Source organism: Daphnia pulex, chromosome 9 (assembly GCF_021134715.1).
Source record: "Daphnia pulex isolate KAP4 chromosome 9, ASM2113471v1".
Lineage (NCBI taxonomy): Eukaryota > Metazoa > Arthropoda > Branchiopoda > Diplostraca > Daphniidae > Daphnia > Daphnia pulex.
In genome coordinates this window covers 3,307,665-3,329,305 of record NC_060025.1, presented here as the reverse complement: position 1 = coordinate 3,329,305, position 21,641 = coordinate 3,307,665, and the positions used below count along the sequence as shown (strand labels likewise).

At 44.9% G+C, this 21,641-nt stretch overlaps 1 protein-coding gene across 6 annotated transcripts; it reads left to right on the top strand.

Moving 5' to 3' along the window:
• The first annotated feature begins 181 nt into the window (after positions 1-181).
• On the top strand, positions 182-21,541 carry LOC124201615. Of its 6 annotated transcripts, none has more exons than XM_046597780.1 (11): positions 182-325; positions 8,509-8,669; positions 13,661-13,800; positions 13,896-13,992; positions 14,238-14,479; positions 17,517-17,610; positions 17,731-17,833; positions 17,973-18,172; positions 18,388-18,638; positions 19,024-19,183; positions 19,301-21,541. In XM_046597780.1, exons 2-11 carry the CDS (start codon positions 8,516-8,518, stop codon positions 19,465-19,467), a joined length of 1,608 nt encoding a protein of 535 aa, XP_046453736.1. In that variant the 5' UTR covers positions 182-325; positions 8,509-8,515; the 3' UTR covers positions 19,468-21,541. The 6 variants fall into 6 exon arrangements, with proteins under 6 accessions (XP_046453736.1, XP_046453735.1, XP_046453739.1 ...); XM_046597779.1 differs by lacking the exon at positions 182-325 and adding an exon at positions 8,109-8,417; XM_046597783.1 differs by lacking the exon at positions 182-325 and adding an exon at positions 8,109-8,417 and having other exon boundaries at positions 8,506-8,666.
• The last annotated feature ends 100 nt before the right edge of the window (positions 21,542-21,641 follow it).

Here is a 21,641-nt window from a genome sequence, read left to right as displayed (position 1 = left end):
TGTATACCAAGAAATGGGGGGAGGGGTGGAGTACAAGATGAGAGAAAGAAATGATTTCGTGCGCTGCGCGAACTTCTTATTCGCTGACCCGCCACCGGTCGTCCCTGCTACTCGTCGCTTTATATAAAAAAGAGCGAGAACTGCAGCCGTTAGTTGAACGGCGACAGTCGACCCGCAAGCATTCAGTCGACCAACATTTTCAGAGTTGACAAACGCAAACGTCAACATCATACCTTTTCACTCAGCACCACCTTTGCGAATCAACCGATTGCCACCATAAGATCACTGCCATAGTAAACTGGTCAAGTTTAAGCATCGCTAAAAGGTGAGTTTCGACTTCTTTCAATTACATCTTACCTGTCCATCTTCACCTAAGAAGTCGCAAAATTCAATAGCAAATCAAAACCGTTTTCTCTACAAATTAATTTTCTTGCTGAATTTACAAGTCGGTTGAAGGGTTTCTCAATTTGTTGGTCAATGAAAAGGTGTGAACTAAGATATTCCGATCGTGATATTCCTTAAAGTAATTTTTTTTTATCGACATTCCTGCTTGACGTAATAGAGACTAGACACATCATTCGATTTCATCAAATTTGTCGCTGTTGACTTTCGATCGATTTTTTTTTTCTTCTTTCGGCTGTGCGAAAATATATGAATCAACACCCGACTGAACGAGATAACTTTTGAAACTGGTTGATGGCGGAATTGTTATTTCTCGTCCATACCATCCGTTGCGATCGAGTTGTCAAACTTGTTTTTATCTTTCCTCGTCTTTCTTCCTTGGACTAGCTCAATGTCTGACTCTGAATAAGCGGTTTAGTGATTGGATTTGAATGAATTACATGTAGCTTGTAGCTCCTACATGCACGTTATCATGAGGCTTCCATCAGGGATTGCCCTAGTTCATTTATTCCGTCCAATAATTCTTCTTCAAGGCGGGCAACATTTACTAGCCCATCATCACCATGCAGAGAACAATATAGAAGAGAAATGTTCTTGTGTTGTTGTCGACCGGATTTGGTTGTCACTCACGTTTGCCGACTTTGACTTCGCCTCGTCGGCACTGCTCCTGCTGATAAAACAGTCCTGTACTTACAGCATCAGCAGTTAATGCACTGGTCATATCCGTCGCCGTGACGAGAATACGTGATGAACGAATACACTCGACTCTGGAGCAGCACCTGCAAAATACTGTACACTAGTACAGGAGGAAAGAAAAACAATAATGCATTTCTTGATTATTGTAATCTTGTAGTTCCGCTACTTTGCCGAGAAAAAAGAGTCCCATCAGACTCCCAGTAATTCTATTCGATGCGGTTTTCGTTTGTTTCTTTTTCACTTTTCATCTCGTCTACCGTGAAAAGCGCTACTGTTCGTGCACTCCTTGAAAAAGTACTAGCTCAGTATGACAGACGCTCGTCGACTCTAGTCGTCCTTGGATTTCTGACGGATGTTGTAGCAGAAATCGATCAAATTATTTCCGTGTGATAATATCATCTATGGAGCTATACTCCGGTCATAAGCGAAATACTACGTAATATCTCAATGCCGTCATCCACTGTTGCCGCGCCTGTTGTAGGTTACACGAAACCGCACGAAATTGAAATTCGACTCAAACATAAAAAAAAAAGTTGATCGGGTCCATTTGCCTCAGCTCCGACAAAATCCCAGCGTCTTAGGATGGCTGGCGCATTGTCGGGTTTTATTGATAATTACAATGTCAATTTCTTTGTGTGAAATGAAAATTTACTTTCAACAAAAACTATAAGTTTAGTTTCAAGAAGATTTTAATTTCGGTTTCTGTAATGTCGCCAAAGAGATAAGCACGCACATATTTGTCAAGAATCGAACCCGGATTGCCATTAAGATAAGAAAAAAGATCACGAAACCGGTTCAAGAATACAAATGACGTCCGGGAACGGTAAAAAACCTAAAAATGCATTAACGTATTTCCTACAGAACTGAGATCTTACCAACCGGTTTCGCTATTCCCAATAGAATGTCTACAGTCATTTCACTTTTTTTTGGAGGGGGGGGGGGGGGGTCTGATGTAACTGCGCCGGTTTCGTGCCGCCCAAAAAAAACCGCACCGCAACCGCCGAGTTGGTTATTGGAGGTGCAGCGCGTGTCCAAATGATAGATGAGATTCGTCCTCCCCCCCCCTCTACCCTGTATTCCGTCAAAGATTGGTCTAGGTCGGGGATTTCCTTATTCACTTTCTTCTTGTTTGCTTCCTCGATCTTTGGCATCGATAATATTTAACTGACATAGTTATTCCTCAACTCTAATAATAGGGACACACAATTCCGTGGTTTCTGGTGGACGGAGATTTAAACATACGTTGCCTTGGTGGTGAGGGAGGATTGAGGGGAATTTTTGGAATTTCTTTTATCTCACCATCCTTGACCTGGTATAGAGAAAGAATTAAAAGGTATTACCTTTTGGTCCAGGATAGACAAGGCACTCATCCATCACTCCATTCCGTTCAGTCCTCCCTTCCATCATTCTGATGCTGTTGGATTTTCTTTAATATCAGAGTTGAAACTTTCTTTCTTTTAAGGAGATCTTTTGATGGATGGGACTTGCTTCTGTCCAACCCTGGATGAACACTCCCTCCAACACAACCCCGACAACAAATGAATTGTTGTTGTTAGGGCAAACAGGTACAGTGCAGTTTCTTTCGTCCCTACTGCATGTACATTTGAATGTACAATTTAGTGAACCACAGATACCTTGCAAGTATACTGGCTTCAATTATTGTGCAGGCTAATCACCGAATACTTTGCTTATGTATCACCAGCATCCGCATGGATGATGTCTCTGTCTATTGAGAGGCCAATGCCCCCCTCTTCCTGATTTCAGAATTGGCACAGTCCATATATGGCAGCTCTTGAATACGACTGGAATATGGACGGGTAGATGATGGATGAACAATCCGGAATTTTCAGTGGTAAGCCTAAAAATGGGGAACAGTAGACAAGATAGAAAAATTGCAAAATCAATTGAGCAACAACAACACGGTGTATAATGAATGAGAATCAAATTGATGCCATACCACTTCGCCGTATAGTATATATTTAGGAGATCCCGATTCCTTTGAATTTTGTGAAACGTCAACGAAAGTGTCTGGTGTGTTGCTGTACAACAAATCTCCGGTTTCTATTTATTGCCGGCGTATCGCCTTGCAGCTGCTCTGATATACTTCGTATAACTCGACTGCGTCCATGGGGCTTCCCATTGCACAAAAGCACGCACACGATGATGATGGGCCAAATCACCCGAGCCGATGCTGTTGCTGCATGCTGCAATTCTACACTGCGGATAATAACGACGACTTATTATTACGTGACCGAACAGACGGGCGGGCCAGCCAGCGGAGACAGAAGAAACGATAGGAGCGGAGAGAAACATTATTTGGCACACGGGAAATGTAAATTCTTTGAGACGAATGCGAGATATTAGGGGAAACGGAGGAACTCGAACAGACTGCTGTTGCTGCAGGGCTCTCGGATTCTCTTCGTCCCATTGAGCTGCTGCGGCGGTGCCATGAAAAACCCCATCTTAAAATGTGTGTCTGCCTTTTGTCGTGGCTCTGCTGATGGCGCAATCGTGATCGATTGTGCAGCGCTGGCGCGTTTCAGAAACGCGGTGATGCAACACGTTACAACATATTAAATGCGGCCGCACTTTTCAGCAGTTCACTCGCCAACTGGGACGAAAAACGATTGAACTGGTCCTTCGTTTTGGTGATAAAATATTTCGACTATTGCTGCAGGCGTCTCAGTACCTGCCTATTGACTGCTGACAATGGTCAGCACTCACGTAACCAGTTGTGTCACCTAAATCATTGACGTTAAGTCATTAAACGGTCAGAGAGTCACTGAACGTTGTTGTCATGGAGGGTCAGAAAAGATTCGGAGAAATCCAACAAGTTCTTGGAAAATGAGATCCTGACAGCCAAAGTATAGATTTACTAAGGTCGAAATCCACCAGCAGCGACTGTTTGCTCCGTTCTTTAAATTCGTAGAATTGAGAGAAAGTTGGGTGATTTAATTTAATTTGCCAGTTGGAAATTTTTATAAAATATTAAGGACGTCACTTTGAAAGACGACAGCGATGAGTTGCTGTGGAATTTCCACCAACATTCCATGGCCCATATCGGGCGGCACTCTCTCCGATCGAATGAAGGTCTCAAATGGACAGTAACAACAACTGCAATGAGCCAATGAGCCAAAATTACAGCAGCCGTGCGATTCGCGGATGTCACCAATAAGAGCGGCAGTGCTGCCAAACAGCGAAAAGCCCTGAGCTCTAAACATGGAAACTCGGGGACACTGGCAAAATTGAGAGAAACCAGACAGACCAAACTGAGTGAAATGAGCAGCTGAACCACAAAATATGAAATTAACCGTGCTCAACTGACAGCTGCTCTTTTAATCATTTCCGAGGCGCATGGATTCAAATTTCTTCAAGTACATTAATCATCACTCCATGATCTCCCAACGCCGAGGTTATCATTTAGAGGGGGGAATTAAGAAGACGGCATTCTGTTATCTTACGTGATCGCTACATATTTTCTTGATTGTTATCCAGATCAACAGTATATCAAACAAAATCGCAATAAATCGATTGATTGATAATAAGAAATGGTCTGTTTTTGAAAAAAAAAAGTTGAATTGTGACATTTTATTAGCCGATTGTGACGTGCGCGTGAGTGAAGCCAATCTATTTTTAGTTGAAAGAACAGAACGCTCAGAGCAGTTCCTGGATGACGACGAGCCACGGTCGAGACAGAATGGCAATTAAATAATCATATCGTCGCCAAAAGAATTTAAAAGGGGCACAACACTATATAAGCTAATGGAAAGTCATAACCACAGGATATGGTGGAGACTGGAGAGGAGGTGGTCTGGGTTGTCTGACAATAGCAATAAAGAAAGGATGATTGAGCTCGATGCAACTTGTAAATTAATTTTAACAATTTGGAAATCATTACGTTCGCTAATAACAAACGCCATCTGCGTGAAATCTATAAAGACCCCATTTCGTGACATATTATTAAGGTTTATAAAGCGAAAAACACCGCGCTTTAGTTGCCGTGTTGCATATTGTAAAGTTGGCACTGACCTGAGTCAAGGCAGAGTGGCAGCCTACCAAAAATTTGGATTCATCCAGCGGGTTCCATCCCTATTCAAGATCAGCAGATCATCTGTCTTTGGGATTCTTGGAAAAGATCGGAGAAAAATAGATCGAGGGGGGAAATATTCCGTCGTCTGTCAAAATTAAGAGCCAGTGCGTTTTGTACCAGCAGGGTTTTGCTACTTTGTCAGGGCCGGGGTTTTGCTACTTTGTCAGACTAGTCAGAGCGTCCAAGATGCCAGAATCTTAGAAACTGCTTCTGATATCATAAGGCGTCGTGTGATGGAATCAATTTTGTCCTGCGGACTTTTCGTTGTTGCTGTGTGATTGATTGTCACCGCGTCACGTCAGACGACTCTCTGCAGCAGGAGACAAACAACAAAATGGACGTCACATTAGAAATTATTACGTGAATTTCTTTATGGAATTTGGGGCATTTCGCGATCCCGCGTACGAAGCGGCAATTCGCAGAAAATGTCTACCAGCATCGACCAGATGATAATACCGTGTCTAAATGTGAGGACATTAATTAAACAGCAGCAATCTTTTGGCAGATACAAAATAAAATATTGAAATGAAAAAAAAAAAAAAAAAAAAAAAAAAACAAAAAAAAACAAAACAAACGGAAAGCTAAAATTAGGACCGTGCGATTCCCGGAAGGAAATCGTAACGCGCCAAACACGAAAACAATAAACTGTGAAATCTTGGCAACTCCACATCGAAAAATCAATCATCACAAATACCCGAAATGAGATTCACATTCGACTTGTGTCCAGTTATTTATTCCCCGAAGGAAAAATAATTTCCAAACCAATTTCATAATTTCACATCAAATTTCGACGTTTGGTGCTGTCGAGTGATTCATCCATCACTCGCCTGTGGAACGGCCACCGGTTGTGTTGAAACCAAAGATGACGTATGATTAGCCTAAAATTCCTTTGTGTGTGACACATCAGCAGCGGCCGTCGTGAAATGAACAGCGCTACTATTATGTAAAAACAAACTCGGCCATGTTTTATTTTGGTTTGAGTTCATCTACGATAGAAAAAAGTCTAAAAACGTAAAGAAAATCGATAACTTATGGACGGATGACGAATAGGCTGTAAATCAATGAAATTGACGCAAACCATTAACTAGAACATTGGATTATTCCAACGAGATCCTGTGTGCCGATCCCGCACGGTCCAGTGCAGCATCCTGGTCGTGTCATCTTTTTGGTCCCCGACTGGCGAGGAATGATGAACGGACCCATTAGTCAATGCGCCAATCGCTGGCCGAACGGACCGACCGGGGACTCTTTTCTTCTTTGCAGACGCGAACAGCATCAAGGAAAACTCTGATCCATCTATAGTCAGTCGGCGAAGAGACGCGGGAAAAATCGACGTCGGCCACTGTTGTTTCCTCAGACGTTATTCAAGAGACACGACTCTATACAAGTGAACGGAGCTGTATATTCGTCATTTTATTCAAATAAATCACCCAGCAGCCCGTCAGTCACGGCAAAATCGTCTGTTTTATCACGGAGGCGGCACGTTTAAAACGATCGTTGGAAAAAAATCTAAAAAGAAGAAGAAGATGACGAAAATGAGAAAAACAAATACGACAAAATCGAAGAATCAAAAAATCCAAAAATCGAGTCGTGACATCCGCTTTGTGTCTCCCGTTCTCTCCACACACTTATACATCATCATCACGGACAGCATCACATGTCGGCTTGCTCTGTGTGTCTCCGTCCGGGAAACCCAGTTTTGGAATGTAAGTCGTGAGGGACCGGGACAAAAGAGACGACGACAATAAAAGATGAAGGGAGAAAAAAGAGAAGCAAATTGAATTGAAAATGTGTGGCCGAGAGACAAACGAAAAACAAACACGTTAACAGGGGAAATGTATGGAGATTTCAAAACAAAAAACAAAAACAAAAAACAAAAACAAAACAAGACGCCCTATTTTTCTAAACATAGCAAGAAAATTTAGAAGAGCAGCAGAAAAATGCAAATTCCGTTCGGCGTCTCAATCGACGAAATTCGCTTCATCATCAACGGTCGAATCGCCAGACTTTTCTGTAGAATTCGGAATTTCATTAGACAAAGACGCTAGAGACGCTAGAGCTCGGATGCGATATTATTACGTCAAAGGCTAAAAGGGAATCAAGTGTCGGCGTCTTTCTGGATCTAGTGGTCCTTTGCTGCTTTTTGATGGATTGCGACATGTTCATTGCGTCACTCGGAAGCTGCTGGTTCATTGTGTACGTGGAGTCAAATTCGTTTTCTTTGACATTGTACCCAATTTTTTTTAGTCGAATAAAGAACACGACGACAGCACAATCGACATGCTGAAACTTGCTGATGGAAATCCCGCTGCTGATGGACACTGGATCAGAGCTGCTGACGGTTAATTACGAATACTGACGTCGGAGAAATATTAATTCGCCGCGATGTGTATATATAGGGCCTACTGAATTCGTTCATTCGTCAAACACGACGGTCAATCGGTCATAGATAATAACGTGAGTCACTGGTCCTGATGGCTGAATGGAAGAAACGGCCGGCAGCAGGCGCGTTTTCTCGCTGATTCGATATCTCTGACAATTCCCGGGATTTCCTGGAACCAGGATGTCGTATAATGGGATATTTGGCACGCGTTGGCTGCAGTCAAGTCAAAAAAACGAAAATCTGGTCGCGCATCTATTCATCTGCTGTAAGTATTTAATGGCCACGGATATTATAAGAAAAGGGAAAAGAAAAAGAGACGAGAGGTACAAACGCGAGTCTCTGTGCGTGTGTTGCTGTGCCGGGGTCTATAGTCTTGTCTGTCTGTTGGACGATTGCCGAAGGATAGAATGAAACAGAAAGAGAAAGGGGAGGAAAGAGGAGGGCGAAGGAATGAGAGAATGGAGCGAGAAGAGAATTTCCTTTTTTCTTATTTTTTAAAGAAGAAAGAAAATGGGAAAACATAACACGCGCTACCATTCGACCAGGTCTCGCCAGTCTTCCACTGACCGGCATCGCCTCCGCACCTCACAGAAAAACGGCAACGAGCCAAAATCTGTTGACGATCCGATCCTCGCGTCGTGTGTGATTCCATTTGTGTCGTCGAGCATCATTTGTTACTGGAATACGAAATTACCGAGGGAAATTCAGTTCCGTTTCGAGACGTGACGATTTTCGTGCAATCAAAAACAAAATAAACATAAAAACAAAAAACAAAACAAAAAGTGGTGCCCATCATTTGACTTTTGTTCTCCTCCTATCTCCTTGCACAGAGTGTCACCTTTAAAGGTATCTGATAGGCGGCACGCTGGTAAATTTTAAAACAAGATTTTCATTATTCTCGTTTTTTTGTTTTGTTTTCTCTGTTTTGTCGCAGCAGCAGCCGAATGACAGCAGCGTCAGCCAATTCCGCCATCATGGGTCGTCAGCAGCAGCAGCAGCAAAAACAACAAGGCCGGATGATGACGACAACAACCCTGACCGCAGCCGTCCCGACGATATTGCTCCTCCTGTCGACATTCTCATCGCTGATGGCAGCAGGTAAAACAAAGAATACGCCATGCAGTGACATCATCGTTTCCGTCGCGTCTGTTGGTTGACGTCGACTGTTGACTCGTTCGCGGCGACGAGCGGCAATCGAGTGGAAAAGGAAGGAAGCAATGAATGAGCTCGGTTAGGCTGGCGCCGTGCAATAATCGTAGGCATACATCCAGGGTTGTTCTTTTCCGTGAGTGGCCCCATAAAGCCGCATTGACATTCGTGCCAATTTCTCCAGCAGCCTTTGTTTCATTCGTGTCCATTTGAGGAGCATTATAGGTGCGGCAACTCGCAGTTAATACAATCAAAGTTGAATATTCATAACGAACCGATAACGGACAGACAAATATAATATGCCACGCACAGTACGAGGGTTTGGTTCCGCTGTCAAAGGGCGCAGTTTGCGTCGCCAGTTGTAAGCGTCAAAACAAACGACACTTTTAGAATCGTAAATGTGCTGTAGGAAAAGTCCGAAAAGAAGAGGAAGAAAAAAGAGGCGCGTAGTTTTATGGCGATTTTTTAGAAAACCAAGACAATAAAATCCATCGGAGACGACGCAACAAAAAATCAACAAACGCCTTGAATAGATAAAAAACGCACAGTCTACCAATTGTGAATTCTCCAATTCTCCATTGAAATCCTGACGCATTCGATATAGAAAATTTCATTTCAGTTCTTTTTTTATATAAGGAATATTGAATATTGAGTGTGGAAATGGGATCATGCGGCCAAGGTATGGCGGACAAATGAACCAAAGCCCAAAATAATTGGAAAAAGGAGAACCCCAAAAAAGTAAAAAAAAAACCTCAAAAGCCAAGAAAAAGTCGAAAAAGAAAAAAATCTATAGAGAAAAGAGGGTTTGGTTTGGGTTTTGGCTCTCTCTCTATTCCCTGGGCTTGTTGTAATGTTGTATCCATAAAACGAGTGGAATGCCTGTCCATCTTAATAACAGTCATCATCAACAGAGACGATACCCCCGTATCTTTGATGGGGTCTCTGCTGGTCCTCTCACGAGTTGGAAAAGGGTTTCGGTTTCACCTTGTTTCCCTCACACCACACGACAACACCCCGTCCCAGTGCCCTTTTCCCTTTGGGTTTTGAGCTGATGGAGAAAATGGGGGTGGGCTGGGCTGGGCCGGGCCGGGTTGCATCGAGAGGGACAGCAGAGGAGGCCATCCCGTCTCTGATGTGAACCTATAACATGTTGCACATGTAGTGGTGGTGGTGGTGGCATCGTACAACAGACTCTGCTGCTGTCTCTCTCTGCGTGACGCCAACCACCACCATGCAGGGTCCATCAACTTGATGTAAAGTGTTTCTTCTTTTTCACATAGCCTCTTTTTTGTCTCTCTCTTGTTGGTTGGTTGGATGGTAACGTGTGGTTGTAATAGTAGCCTAGTGGTTGGTGTTGTTGTAGTCTTTGAGCGTAGTAGTAGCCTAGTAGTATATAGCTAGTGGTGGCAGGAGCCGACTGTAGTAGACTAAAAATAGAAGTGACTTTTGGACGAGAGCAGCTAGGGGACGGAGGGTTTCTTCTTCTACTTTTGCCTCGCGGATGATTTCAAACGTCACTAGGACAGACAATGTATGTTAGGTGAAGAGCCGACCTTCTCTTGACCGTCTGGCATCGCTGACTTGGTCTCTCCTCCTCCTCTCACCAAGTCTAAACGCAGACGGCGGGAGGTCAACGTCATCCTCGGTTCACTTGTTGCTATATTTAACGTTTTCCCATCACGCCGATGCGCTGGATGGCGCTGGATGGAGTTAGAGAGAGACAACTGCCATGGACTCGAGACTCGGACCGGAGGAACGAGGAACGAAATGCTGGGTCTCCGTTTCAACTTGTACGCGGGATCGGAATGAATGAATTCATTTGCGACAGACTAGAAAGAGGCGACCATAGAAAAAAGCTTATATTAGCGCTATATAGATGGGGGGGGGGGGGGAGGGGAATATATTTTCGCGTATTTACCGGCGTTTGACGTTGGCCAAGTTATTCCCGTGGCCGCAGCAGATCGAGACAACACCGAGCGTTTAGACTCGAGAGGCGGCCGGTCGTTAATTTTTACACCCTCCCATAATCACGTAAGCCATCGAGTTAAGACGGGACGGGACGGGAGAGAGAAAGAGAGAAGAAAAGAACACCGAAATAAATAAGACCCGGCAAAACATCACAGACACAACATAACAAAACAACCCGAAATAATCAGAATAATTAACGAGCTAATGAACCGACAGTTCCGGCACAACAACCTCGCGAGCTCCAAAGAGTTTTCTCTCTTCTTTTTTCTTTTTCTTTTCTTTATTTTTGTGGTTTTCCTTTCTTCAGCACGATCCTCCCTTCACGTTTCGTTATTCCCTCGCATTTCGGCCCATTTCTTTTTATCGCCTCCTCATCTCTGAATTCTGAAATTCCTCGTCACATTCAATTGTCCTTTCCCCTCCGTGCGAGAGAGGAGGACGACGAATGGGTTTTGGCGATGCCAATTAGAAAATTACAGACGAGCGGAACGGATGAAATTCAAGCCAAAAAACACAATCGATGCGTGTGTGTGTGTGTGTATACATCGATGAGTCTGGGGGGGGGGGGGGGGCGAAGAATCTGATCCACCACCACCAGCACCGACAAAATCACACAGACGAAAACAAAACACATCACGCACAGGAATTAATGGAATATCGAACCGGATGTCGATGATGGAAAGGCGAGATGGAAGCAATCGGAATCCCATCCAACTTGCAGTCCGGTTACAACTCTTACATAAATTACATAAATCAAAGTAATAATAATCCAATCAAACACACACACACAGCACAATTGTCTGTTCCACAGTCCTGACGTGTTACGCGCAGACAATCAAATTCGGCGACAGTTTATTTACGGGAGGGAAATCGGCACTTTATTTCATTTGTGTCTTCCCTCCCGCCACTGCGGTTGCTGGTTGTTCACGCTGCGCAGAAACGGCAGGAGGACGCAAAGTGATGAACGATTGGGCCTTGTTTGTTTTCGAATTCTCGGCATCGGACGCCGCGTTTATTTATTGCCTTTCACGCCGAGAAGAAACACGGCCGATCCTCCCGCACAGCAAGATCTTGTGGTCTGTGTAACGCAGCGCGAATGTAAACACGCTCGTCATTTGACTAGTCTAATCCTTCATTTTCCCTTTTTCCCGCATTGGTCGATAAGGTGTACAGAGATGTCGATTAACGACGGGGCACTCATCTTGTCTTGTCTGTTTGTTATCTTGGGCGGTGGCTGGGCTGTTATTATTGTTTCGCCTGCGCAACACTAACGGAGTTGGGGGTCCCGATCGGCGGTGGCCGCGTGTCGTCGAGCTTGGAACGACAAGTTGTGTGTGTGTGTGTGGGGGGGGGGGGGGGTTGTACGGGGCTGGAAATAGATCTACTAGTCTCACAGCCGATGTCTCGGCTCTTTTGCGCTGGCCAGCGAAAATCAAACAAAAACGACGGAACGAGATTTTGTGGCAACATGTCGAAATCAAATCAGCGAATTCAGAAAAAACCAGCGACAACTCGACTCGGAATTTCAGCAGAAAAACGACATTGGCAAATTCTATGAATAGACGATGTAATTGCTGCACGTGCCCCGTTTGGTTTAGACCTCTGCCGTCATTCCAAAACTGTTTCCCGCTGGATGAGCCGACCACGCCTATATTGAATTATTTGGATGCGGGATGAAACGAACGATTCATCACCGTCAAACCGACTTGACGTCACCGAGACTTGACGTCTCCACGTGCAACAAATGAACAAAGAGAAACGAATAAAACAAACACAAAATTTCTTCTTTTTTCTTAAATAAATAGAGCAAGGTTGCTCGCAAGTTTATTCCTCTTTTGTGGTGCACGTAATTATTCAACTTTGGCTCATGCACAATACGTGAAGGAAATAAGAGTACGTTGAAAGTAGCGAGGAAGTAACATGGGAAATGATGGCTTACCAATTTGCTGCGGAAAAAGTGGACTATTTAGATTCACACGAAGAATGGGCAGGTGCGATCAAAAGAGCCTCTTATCAATGCTGATTAGTATGAAGGTAACAAGTATGTTGGCAAGAAACGAACCAAACGCCAATAACACAATGAACAGAAAACCACATGTCTGAAACCGAGGAAAGGACACGGACGGCACCTATTCAACGCCAAACTTTAAATCTAAATTTCAGCTAGTAATCTGATTTTATTTGATGTCAGCACAGCACGACAAAAATTGACCACGACTTTTTCCAATTTCCCTACCCCAAGAGCAAATGGGGGAAGGGTTGTAGAGGCGGCCATCGTGAAATTCACTTTCTAATTCAATTCAAATCTAATTCAAATTCCCTTGAACCGTCTAGCAGACGACGAGATGAGAAAAGACCATTACATCCCCAAGTGATCTGTAGTATCTGCCACACGAAATAGTTCCTCGGTTATTTCACTAGATACTCTCGTTGAATCGTCACATTTTCTCTAAGTAAATGAATAGTTAAATAATTAAGTTGTAATTGTTTATTCGAGGGCGATTGGAGTGTCGAAAACCCATCAAAAGTTTTACAATCAGCACCAACTTGTGATGTTTGCTGATTGGAAAAATTGACGAGTCGAATGCTTTGGCTATTGGCTAACAGAGTTGCTTGTGTACATTAGGTTGATGTCAGCCGGTAACATCGTGAAAGTTCCTCTTGGCGAAATCTGTAAATTTAGCTACGACTGTTCAGTGATAGTGAAACTGTTTTGTCTCGTCTATATATTTTGCAACTTGCACCGATCGCTGGGGAAAGAGTCCCGCTTGAGTGTAGACAATCAGCCGCGAGCTACCAAAAGAAAAGACGTGGGCAGCAACAACGTACAGCACACGCAGGCAATGGTGTGCCACTCACGTTGTCGACCGGATCTGCTTCGTCTCGTCTGTTAAATGGCGTGACGTAACGTCTCCCGAATTTCGTTCATCATCTAAATTACCGGTACTTGTTGTTGAAATGGTTTGATCCAGGGTCCACGGTGATGGCGGCCGATGTGTCGGACGGAACGACTTGCACCTTCACGTCGAGAAACTACGCGGTCGGCGACGTCTGGTACCCGCGACTGGGCCAACGCGGAGCCCTTCACTGCGTCGCCTGCATCTGCCAAGAGGTAAAATTGGCTTCAAATAATTCAAAATTATTTATTGCGAGCCTTGCTGTTGCATTGATTTGATTTCTCCTTTTTTTTTTCTCCCAATCCCCAAGGGCGGCAAAATCAACTGCACCATTCACGAATGCGGCGGCCAGGATTGCGCCTCGCCCGAATCGGCCGCCACCAACGAATGCTGCGTCCACTGTTCCAGTAAGTCTTTCATTTTTGAACGCAGCACAAAGTTTGCATATTAGGCGTGCTGAGCGGTCAATTAGAAAACGTTATGGGAAGAGGCGTCGTCCAAACCAACAGAACAACAAACCGGCTTATTATTGTTTGGGTCGTATTTATTAGCTAAACCTGATGCGGAGACTAAATTGTCTGTTGGACTGCCCGAGAAATATACCTAATTTAGCTACTAATGAATCAAACTTGTTTTTGTTGCCATCATTTAGAAGAGGCCACGAAATCGACGACGACGACTCTGACGGCGGCTTCGACACGTCCGGCGCCTTTCTACCCGGAGGAAGTTCCAGTGTCTTCGTTCTCGTCTTCGGATCTCAGCGGCAGTTCGACGTCGTCGGGCGTCACCTGCTTGCACAACGGCAACGTCTACCGCCACAAGGAGCGATTCACGTCGTCCAATGTCGGTCTCAAACCGGAGCACGCCGATCAGTGCGTCCAGTGCTCTTGCGAGGTCAGTTGCAGCGCCATTTTTCCGTCATTTTGAAAGAAACGAAAATGGGTTTTGCCCGTGTTGTCATCGGAGCTTAAAATCATCGGCGAAGCTGATCCGCGGCATCCGGCCGTTTGCCAGTCGTTTGGCCGAACCGGTTCGATCGGGATGGCTGTGGGAAAAACATGATGGCAGATGGAATCAGTATTAGTTGAGATGAGAATTGGGGCTGTACTGTGCTGCTGCTGTACTGTAGTTACTGTAGGCAGGCCAACAGCGAAGAATTCGATTCAAAGACGAAAGAGAAACCGACTGCTGAATTTAGGTAATCAGTTGTCGAGTGGAATGTGATATCGACGACGTTGATGCAGCACGGAGAGAAGGAAAACAAATTGATGGAGAGGAGGAATTTCCCCTTCTGGGTTTCTTTCTTTCTCGTCTCGTCGTCGATGGCATTGTGCTGGAATGTTGTCGATGGCCGGTCGGTCGGTCGGTCGGTGGCTCTGGTACGTCCCCCCGCGTGACGGTCGGGTGCTGGCGTGAGACGTTGCAGACGCGTGCGCCCCAGCAGTCCCGTATTTATTTCACTCTCCTTTTGATGCGTCTAAATGTGCGCGCGTGTGTCTTGCACGGTCCTCGGCTATTAGCATATTATTGTATACGCCACCTCGCCGCCGCCGCCGCCACCGATACGCACTGCTGTGCCCCCGTTTCTACTGTGCGTTGCGTTCATTTTCTTTCTTTCTCTTTCTTCTTTTCTTTCTCTTTTCTCTCTCTCTCTCTCTCTCCTCGAACGGCCGTCGTGAGCAGAATTCCTAATGTGATTCTTTCCCCTTTTTCCAGCAGTCTGTGTGTACGGAATCTTCCTCATCTTCCTACTGTCCAAACTCCAAACGATCCGCCCTATCCGCAACGGCGACGGGTTCGACGGTCGGGCCCTTTTCTCCGACTCGACCGATTTTTGTTTTTCCATTTGAATCCGCTGGTTTCGATTTTTTAGGATTTTTATTATTGCCTTCGGTCGACCACGCAGAGAGTTTTTCTTTCTAAAAATAGAAAGAAAAGGGGGCGAGCACGACCTCGCACCTTTCCCAGCGTGAAACAACAACCCGGCGGCCGCCCCGCCTGTTTGTCTACAGTTTCTCTTTGACGTCGTTGGCTGGCCGTGCTGGCCGTGCTGGCCGTCTCCTCGTGGCACTAGAATATAGTAACGTGCGTACAACTATTTGACTGCTGAGGGGAAACTTCGGAATGAAATGGCCAGGCCAACCTCATCGGGCCGATGAGGCCATCAACGGAAGGCGAAGGCTAAAAGAAGACGCGCAACGGCACAAAGCATCAAATCATCGGAGAAGTGCACGACGGTAATAGAGGCCCAACCAAATAGATGCCAGGATAGAAGAAGAAGAAGAAGAATTTGATATTTCGATATTTTATACGGATGGAGGGGCAGGGGGGGAGAGAGAGAGATAGAATAAGGCAAAGGCGCATTTGCATGACATCTCCATAATTTTCAATTCTTGAAACACCCGCGTGTCCGTCTACCCGAGTCCCGCTTCGATATATTTATAGACATCAACATATTCATACTTAGGTAAAAACATCACGCCCTGCTGTTGTCTGCCGTTATTGTTGCGTCTCTTGTTGTTGTCTGTGCTGCGCCGAGCCATAGAAATTCTGATTGTTTTTTATTGTTATGATCGCAACGGCCTCCTTACGTCTAACCCACCCAACCACCCCTCTCTCCCTCCCCCTCCCTCCCGCTCTTTATACCAACACACGGCCACGGCCAGCCACGGCTGCATGCTGCTGGACGGGTATAGAGGATCCGCCTGGCTGGCCGGGTGCTGGCTAACCCAAAAACCGAATCACACCCCAACAGTTGAGGGGCTCTGATTCTTCGGCCGCTGCTGCTGGCATCGTCCACTATGTCGAGTTGACGTAGCTGAGCCACTAAAAGAAAACGACTGGCTGCCAGCCGATGATGCCAAAACGGTAGCCGCATATCCCACGAAATCGAGACCCGTCCGTCCTCCATCAAGAGTAGCGAAAGGACAAAAGATCCTTGTCGACTTTGCGCTCATCCGACGATATAGACCTATACCTTTAGTATAAAGATTAGATTACCTAGAATTTAGAAATGAGTTCAATCAGTTGATTTCGGCCTTTTTTTTTTTTTTTCGAGCGAATAATGCGAGTCGGCGATTTTCGCTCATATTTATTGGGAAACCTAAAAATAGATGCGACTAGGCCAACGATGATCAAGATTCCGAGATGTTCCGAGATGGAGCTGGACGTCGAGAACTCGAGATGAGAGGTCACGTCAAGTGGGAGTGGCCCAGCTTGGGTGGAAAACGAGGGGCCCGGCTCTGGCGCGGATGTAACATTCAAAAGTCGCGTCTCCGTTGCTGCGAGCTTGGATTTTTTGGAGGGGTTTTTTACGAGTTACCACCAAGTCGTGGAACAACAAGGCCAACAGCAGACAAAAAGGAAACCGGACCACACCGGTTCGCTCATCAACTCTGATGGAAAAAGGAAATCGTGTCTGATGAATACGTTGCAAGTTGTTTCACGGCGATGAAACTCGATATGCTCGTAAATATACAAACGAAGCAACGACTAAATAGTAAATACAAGATGATGCAGCCAGCAGAATGAATGCCCCAACAGCTATTAGAGAATACCAATACCTGCCGTATCCAGGTGGAGCGGTAAATCACGACTGACGTTCATCGCGCAATCCCTTTTCTTCTTCTTCTTCTTCTTCTTCTTCTTCTTCTTCTTCTTCTTCTTCTTCTTCTTCTTCTTCTTCTTCTTCTTCTTCTTCTTCTTCTTCTCCTTTTCTTCTTTTCTTCTTTTCGTCTTGTCTCGCGTTTCTCCTTTTTTTCCTTGTTGCGCCTTCGCCGTTATTTTCTTGATTAGATCAAGGCGGAAAAACCAACGCCGATCTGCCGCCAGAAAAAGTGCGTGAACTTGAAATCCATTCGACTACTAACGGCTACCGAAATTTTTCTTTGGTTTTCGTTCCGGCTCGTGCGGAAATGGATGCACACCACAGGGAGGAATGGTCATGTGCCAACTGAAAGATTGCCCAAAAGTGGACTGCGACAACCCCATCCGAACCAAGGACGATTGCTGCCCAGTTTGTCCAGGTACGTGTATGAACGACGATTCAGTTCTAGTACGTAGTATAATTCAGCAGCTTGAATCAAACTGATCCATTCCAAAACTGGCCCATCTATTATATCACGTATTTTATATCAATCAAACAGATCCAGCTGGCAGGGTGGACGAGATGGACAATTCGCCCGTCATTATCCAGCAGCAGCCGGACGGAACCAACAGCAAGTTGGAGGACTGCATCTCCGGCGGGCGGTACGTCTCTGTAAATTTTTTCACGCTCCTCCTATATACATTCCGTCACGCTGTTTTCTTGTTCCCGTCAATTGAGACGCAACATTTGAGCCATTACGACGACGACTGGTGACGTCTTCTTCTCCTCAACGTTTTGTAGATATTACCTGCACGGGACGACTTGGCACCCGGTGATGGGTCCATTTGGGCCAATGGACTGCGTCAATTGCAAATGCAAATCTGGCAGGATCGAATGCCAACGGCTGGAATGTCCCAGTCGGCCGGCGCTCAACTGCGAAAGGCCCGTCAAAGTCGCCGGCCGCTGCTGCCCCGTCTGTCCGCTCGAGGGAGACATCCAAGGTGCGCACATTTATTGAAATGGATGATGATCCTTCATCGCCATGTTGTTGTTGATCCTGTATTACTCATTGGCTGCAAGTCATAAAAAAGCCAGTCCAATGTGCTGGCCTTGTGATCTTTGGCCGCCAAATTGGGTCTCTCTCTCTCTCTCTCTTCCGGTTCATCCAGCTCTTCCGCGTTGGTCCTTCTGACGTCTGCGTTTATTCTCGTGCCAGCAGGTCCCGTGACGCCGCTCCTGTCATCTTCGCCCATCACTGGGACGCGGTCCAACATCCAAGCCACATCTGGAATGGGCAGCGGCCGGACCAAGACGCCGTCAGCAGGTCGTCCCATGTCGCCTCCTTCCTCGTCTTCGCTCATCAAATCGTCCACTCATCACGGCAACTTCACCTTGTGTTTGCCCAGAGAATACGACGTCGTCGTCTACCGGGCGCAGGGCGGTGGCAACGCCTCCGAGTTCATTCAGGTAATAAACTAAACCATGCAGTTGTCGCCTCCCCAGCACCGAAAACAAACCCACGCCAGCCTCCAATTCTCGGCTGCTGGCTCGGCTCCTTGATATCAGACGTCGTAAAAGAGCTAGGCAGGGTACCGCCATCAATCCCGCCATTCTCGCCCCATATCGCTCCATCTCGTGATTGTCAAAGTGTCGGGCTGACTTGTGTCGCCGACGTCGGCACGTTCTTGTTGTGCATGAGCGATCGAAATGTGATAAAAGGCAAAAGATGCTGCATTCCCGGCACAAGACGCGGGCGGCAGAGTCTTTTAGTGTTGATTATCTGCTGCTGGATTCAAATGCTGATTCTCTTGTTTTGCGCTTGCCGTTACTGTCGTCGCCCGTGACTTTGCAGTACATTTTCCAGCAAGTGGTCAACGGCCAGGCCATCGAACACCACCTGTGGATGCTGCAACCGACCGTGACAACCTACAAAGTCCAGGATTTGACCAGGGACCAGTCGGAGGCGTTACGTCAACGCTTTCGCTTCGTCCTTCTCGGCGCCACCGCCACCAGTAAGTAGCCCATCAGCACAGCCATCATGTAGCCTAATATATAAAGCCCAGCAGTCGTCGTCGTCTTGTTTTGTCTTGTTCTCACCAATATTAACTGAAATCTGCATCTGCCCGCAGAGCACGTCAAACGCTTCACCAAAAGGGAAAAGAAACTCAAACCCAAATGCCTGCCCAATTCCGGATGCCCCAAGAAGATCCGACGACTGGAGCGCAACCTCGCCTTCCAGGAGGTGACCAGCCGCAAGGGATGTTTGCCCATCGAAGTCGAGGCCAACACTCGCTGAATCAAGTCACCCACTTTTTTTCACGGTTGGCCATTAAAACAATTGCATCAGTCTACACATTATTTACTCGAACTCCATCAACTGAACTCAATGCAAAGAACACATACCCTATCTAGTATCTCTTACGATTTCATTGCCCGTACTGCAGTGGTTACTTCCGCTTTACATCAATCAAATGATCTGTTTCAATGACAGTTGTCTGACGGCAAACAATTATTTATCTATCTGTATAAATGTGTAATTTGGCATTTTTCTCTGATTGTACACTCCACTTAAAAAAATCGTCAAAAATAAGAGGCAAGTGGATAAAGCGCCCCCTTTAGTTCCAATATTATACAACCTGGTTATAATTGCTATTCTACTTCTCTGTTCTATCGGGCTTCTGATTTTGGTGGTTGAAGTTTGATTGTGTTTTCGCCAATGAATGACTCATTGATGAGCTTTATATGTTGATATATGTTTGACTTTTATGATGTGTTTGTTTATGTTTACTGACTTGTGTCTTAAGCTGTAAGCTTACGATATCGAATTAGTTGTCAATTTCATCTCTCTCGTGCTGGACACGGAAAATTCCATGCTGGTCGTCCATCCATTCATCATCGTCATCACCATCGTCCGAAAAATCGCCGTTGAGGACACTGTGTGACGTTTAGAATGACGAGGCTTCGTTGATCGAACGCCATTTAATTGCATCCAAACGACCGAGAGAAAAGAGATGAAGAAGAGTTTAGAATTTGCGAATGTAATTTTAGATGAATGGATGATTTATTTAATGAAAACCACCAATCCCTGCTAAATCTGTGTGAAAATGTGAACTCACAGGACCCAGACAAAGGCATATGAATAGCAAAAAGACGAACACCACCTATCAGGTTGTCGTCTTTGATCTATTTAAAATGTAGATTTATAGATATAGCAACCTCTATATCTGTCCATGATGCAAAAGTAGCCCTTGAATGCCTAGGCTTGTAAAAATGTCAATTTTTGCTTTGTTTTCATATTTGCCTTCCAATTGACTGGTTTGATTTTTGCTGACCATATTATTAATTGTTGTTCCCTGTTTGCACTTCCCTTCATTAGTAATTCATTTGAGCCAATTGATCTTCGACAGGCATTAATTACCCATTTCAATGTGTCCCCACCCTCCAGAGAACATCAGTGTCCCACCTGCTCCTGATCATTCGTTGTTATTCTTAATGATTATTATACTTACCGTTTCGAAATCAGTTCGATTTATTCGAGCCGCTTTTTATGTTGAGTTCATCTCGGTATCAAATATTCATGAGGCTTTTCTTTTTTCACTTTACCTGTTACCTGACTCCCCTCCCCTCCTGTGTTTTTCTTCCGGAAACAACTAACCGAGAAATGAGAATTCAAAAAAAAAAAAAAATAAGAGAAAATAGAAAAGAAAGAAATAAAGGAAGAAAGAAACAGGCGTCCATCAACTAGTCTATTCAATGTATAAATATCTTTCATTCGCTTCTATTTGCCGATCTTTCATTGCAGTTTTTCTAAGCAATTATCTATCGAATCTTAATGAGAGGCAAAAAGTTGACATCGTTATTATTAACTTGCGAATACATAATTTGCATTTCTCTTTGGTCTATGAAGAAGAAACAATCCGCCCGTTCCCAACAAGAATTTCAGATAGTTTTCTATTTCTAATCTTTTTCCTCTTGCCCTTTTGTTTCAAAATTGGTTGTCTGGTTTTATCGTTGTTGTCGTTGTTATTGTTGTATCCAAGTGCTTGAGAGATTTCAGTCAATCTAGATAGGAATATATCGTCAATGTCATGCCAGATGTATGTGTGCGCTGCTATAACAAAAGAATCCGACACCACTTCTTCATTTGCCTCACCTTACCTAATAGAAAACGCTAAAGCAAAAATAATGAAAGCGTCGAATTGTCATCGTGTATTAAATTCATTTATTCCCGATGATGTAACACACGAGAAAGAGAAAGAGACAGGAAAACCCAAAATGCTTCAATGTTGCTCCATCCAATGTAGCCATAAAAATTATCTCTTGTATTTATGGTTCAAAGTTGGACAAATAAATCTTATTTTTCAGTTGAAGTCGCTGCATTATTTGACATTGACAAATTCAAAATGAGAATCAATGTTGTCGCTATTTCGTTTAGTATTTTATGCTGTCGAAATTTTAACCAATTTCAAT

What these genes read in the sequence shown, in the direction of transcription:
- LOC124201615 (XM_046597780.1), top strand. Translation starts at nt 8,516, where the DNA reads ATGACAGCAGCGTCAGCCAATTCCGCCATCATGGGTCGTCAGCAGCAG. An exon ending in CTCATCGCTGATGGCAGCAG is followed by an intron (nt 8,670 to 13,660) that starts GTAAAACAAAGA and finishes GGTTTGATCCAG; the next exon opens with GGTCCACGGTGATGGCGGCC. An exon ending in GCTCGAGGGAGACATCCAAG is followed by an intron (nt 18,173 to 18,387) that starts GTGCGCACATTT and finishes TTCTCGTGCCAG; the next exon opens with CAGGTCCCGTGACGCCGCTC.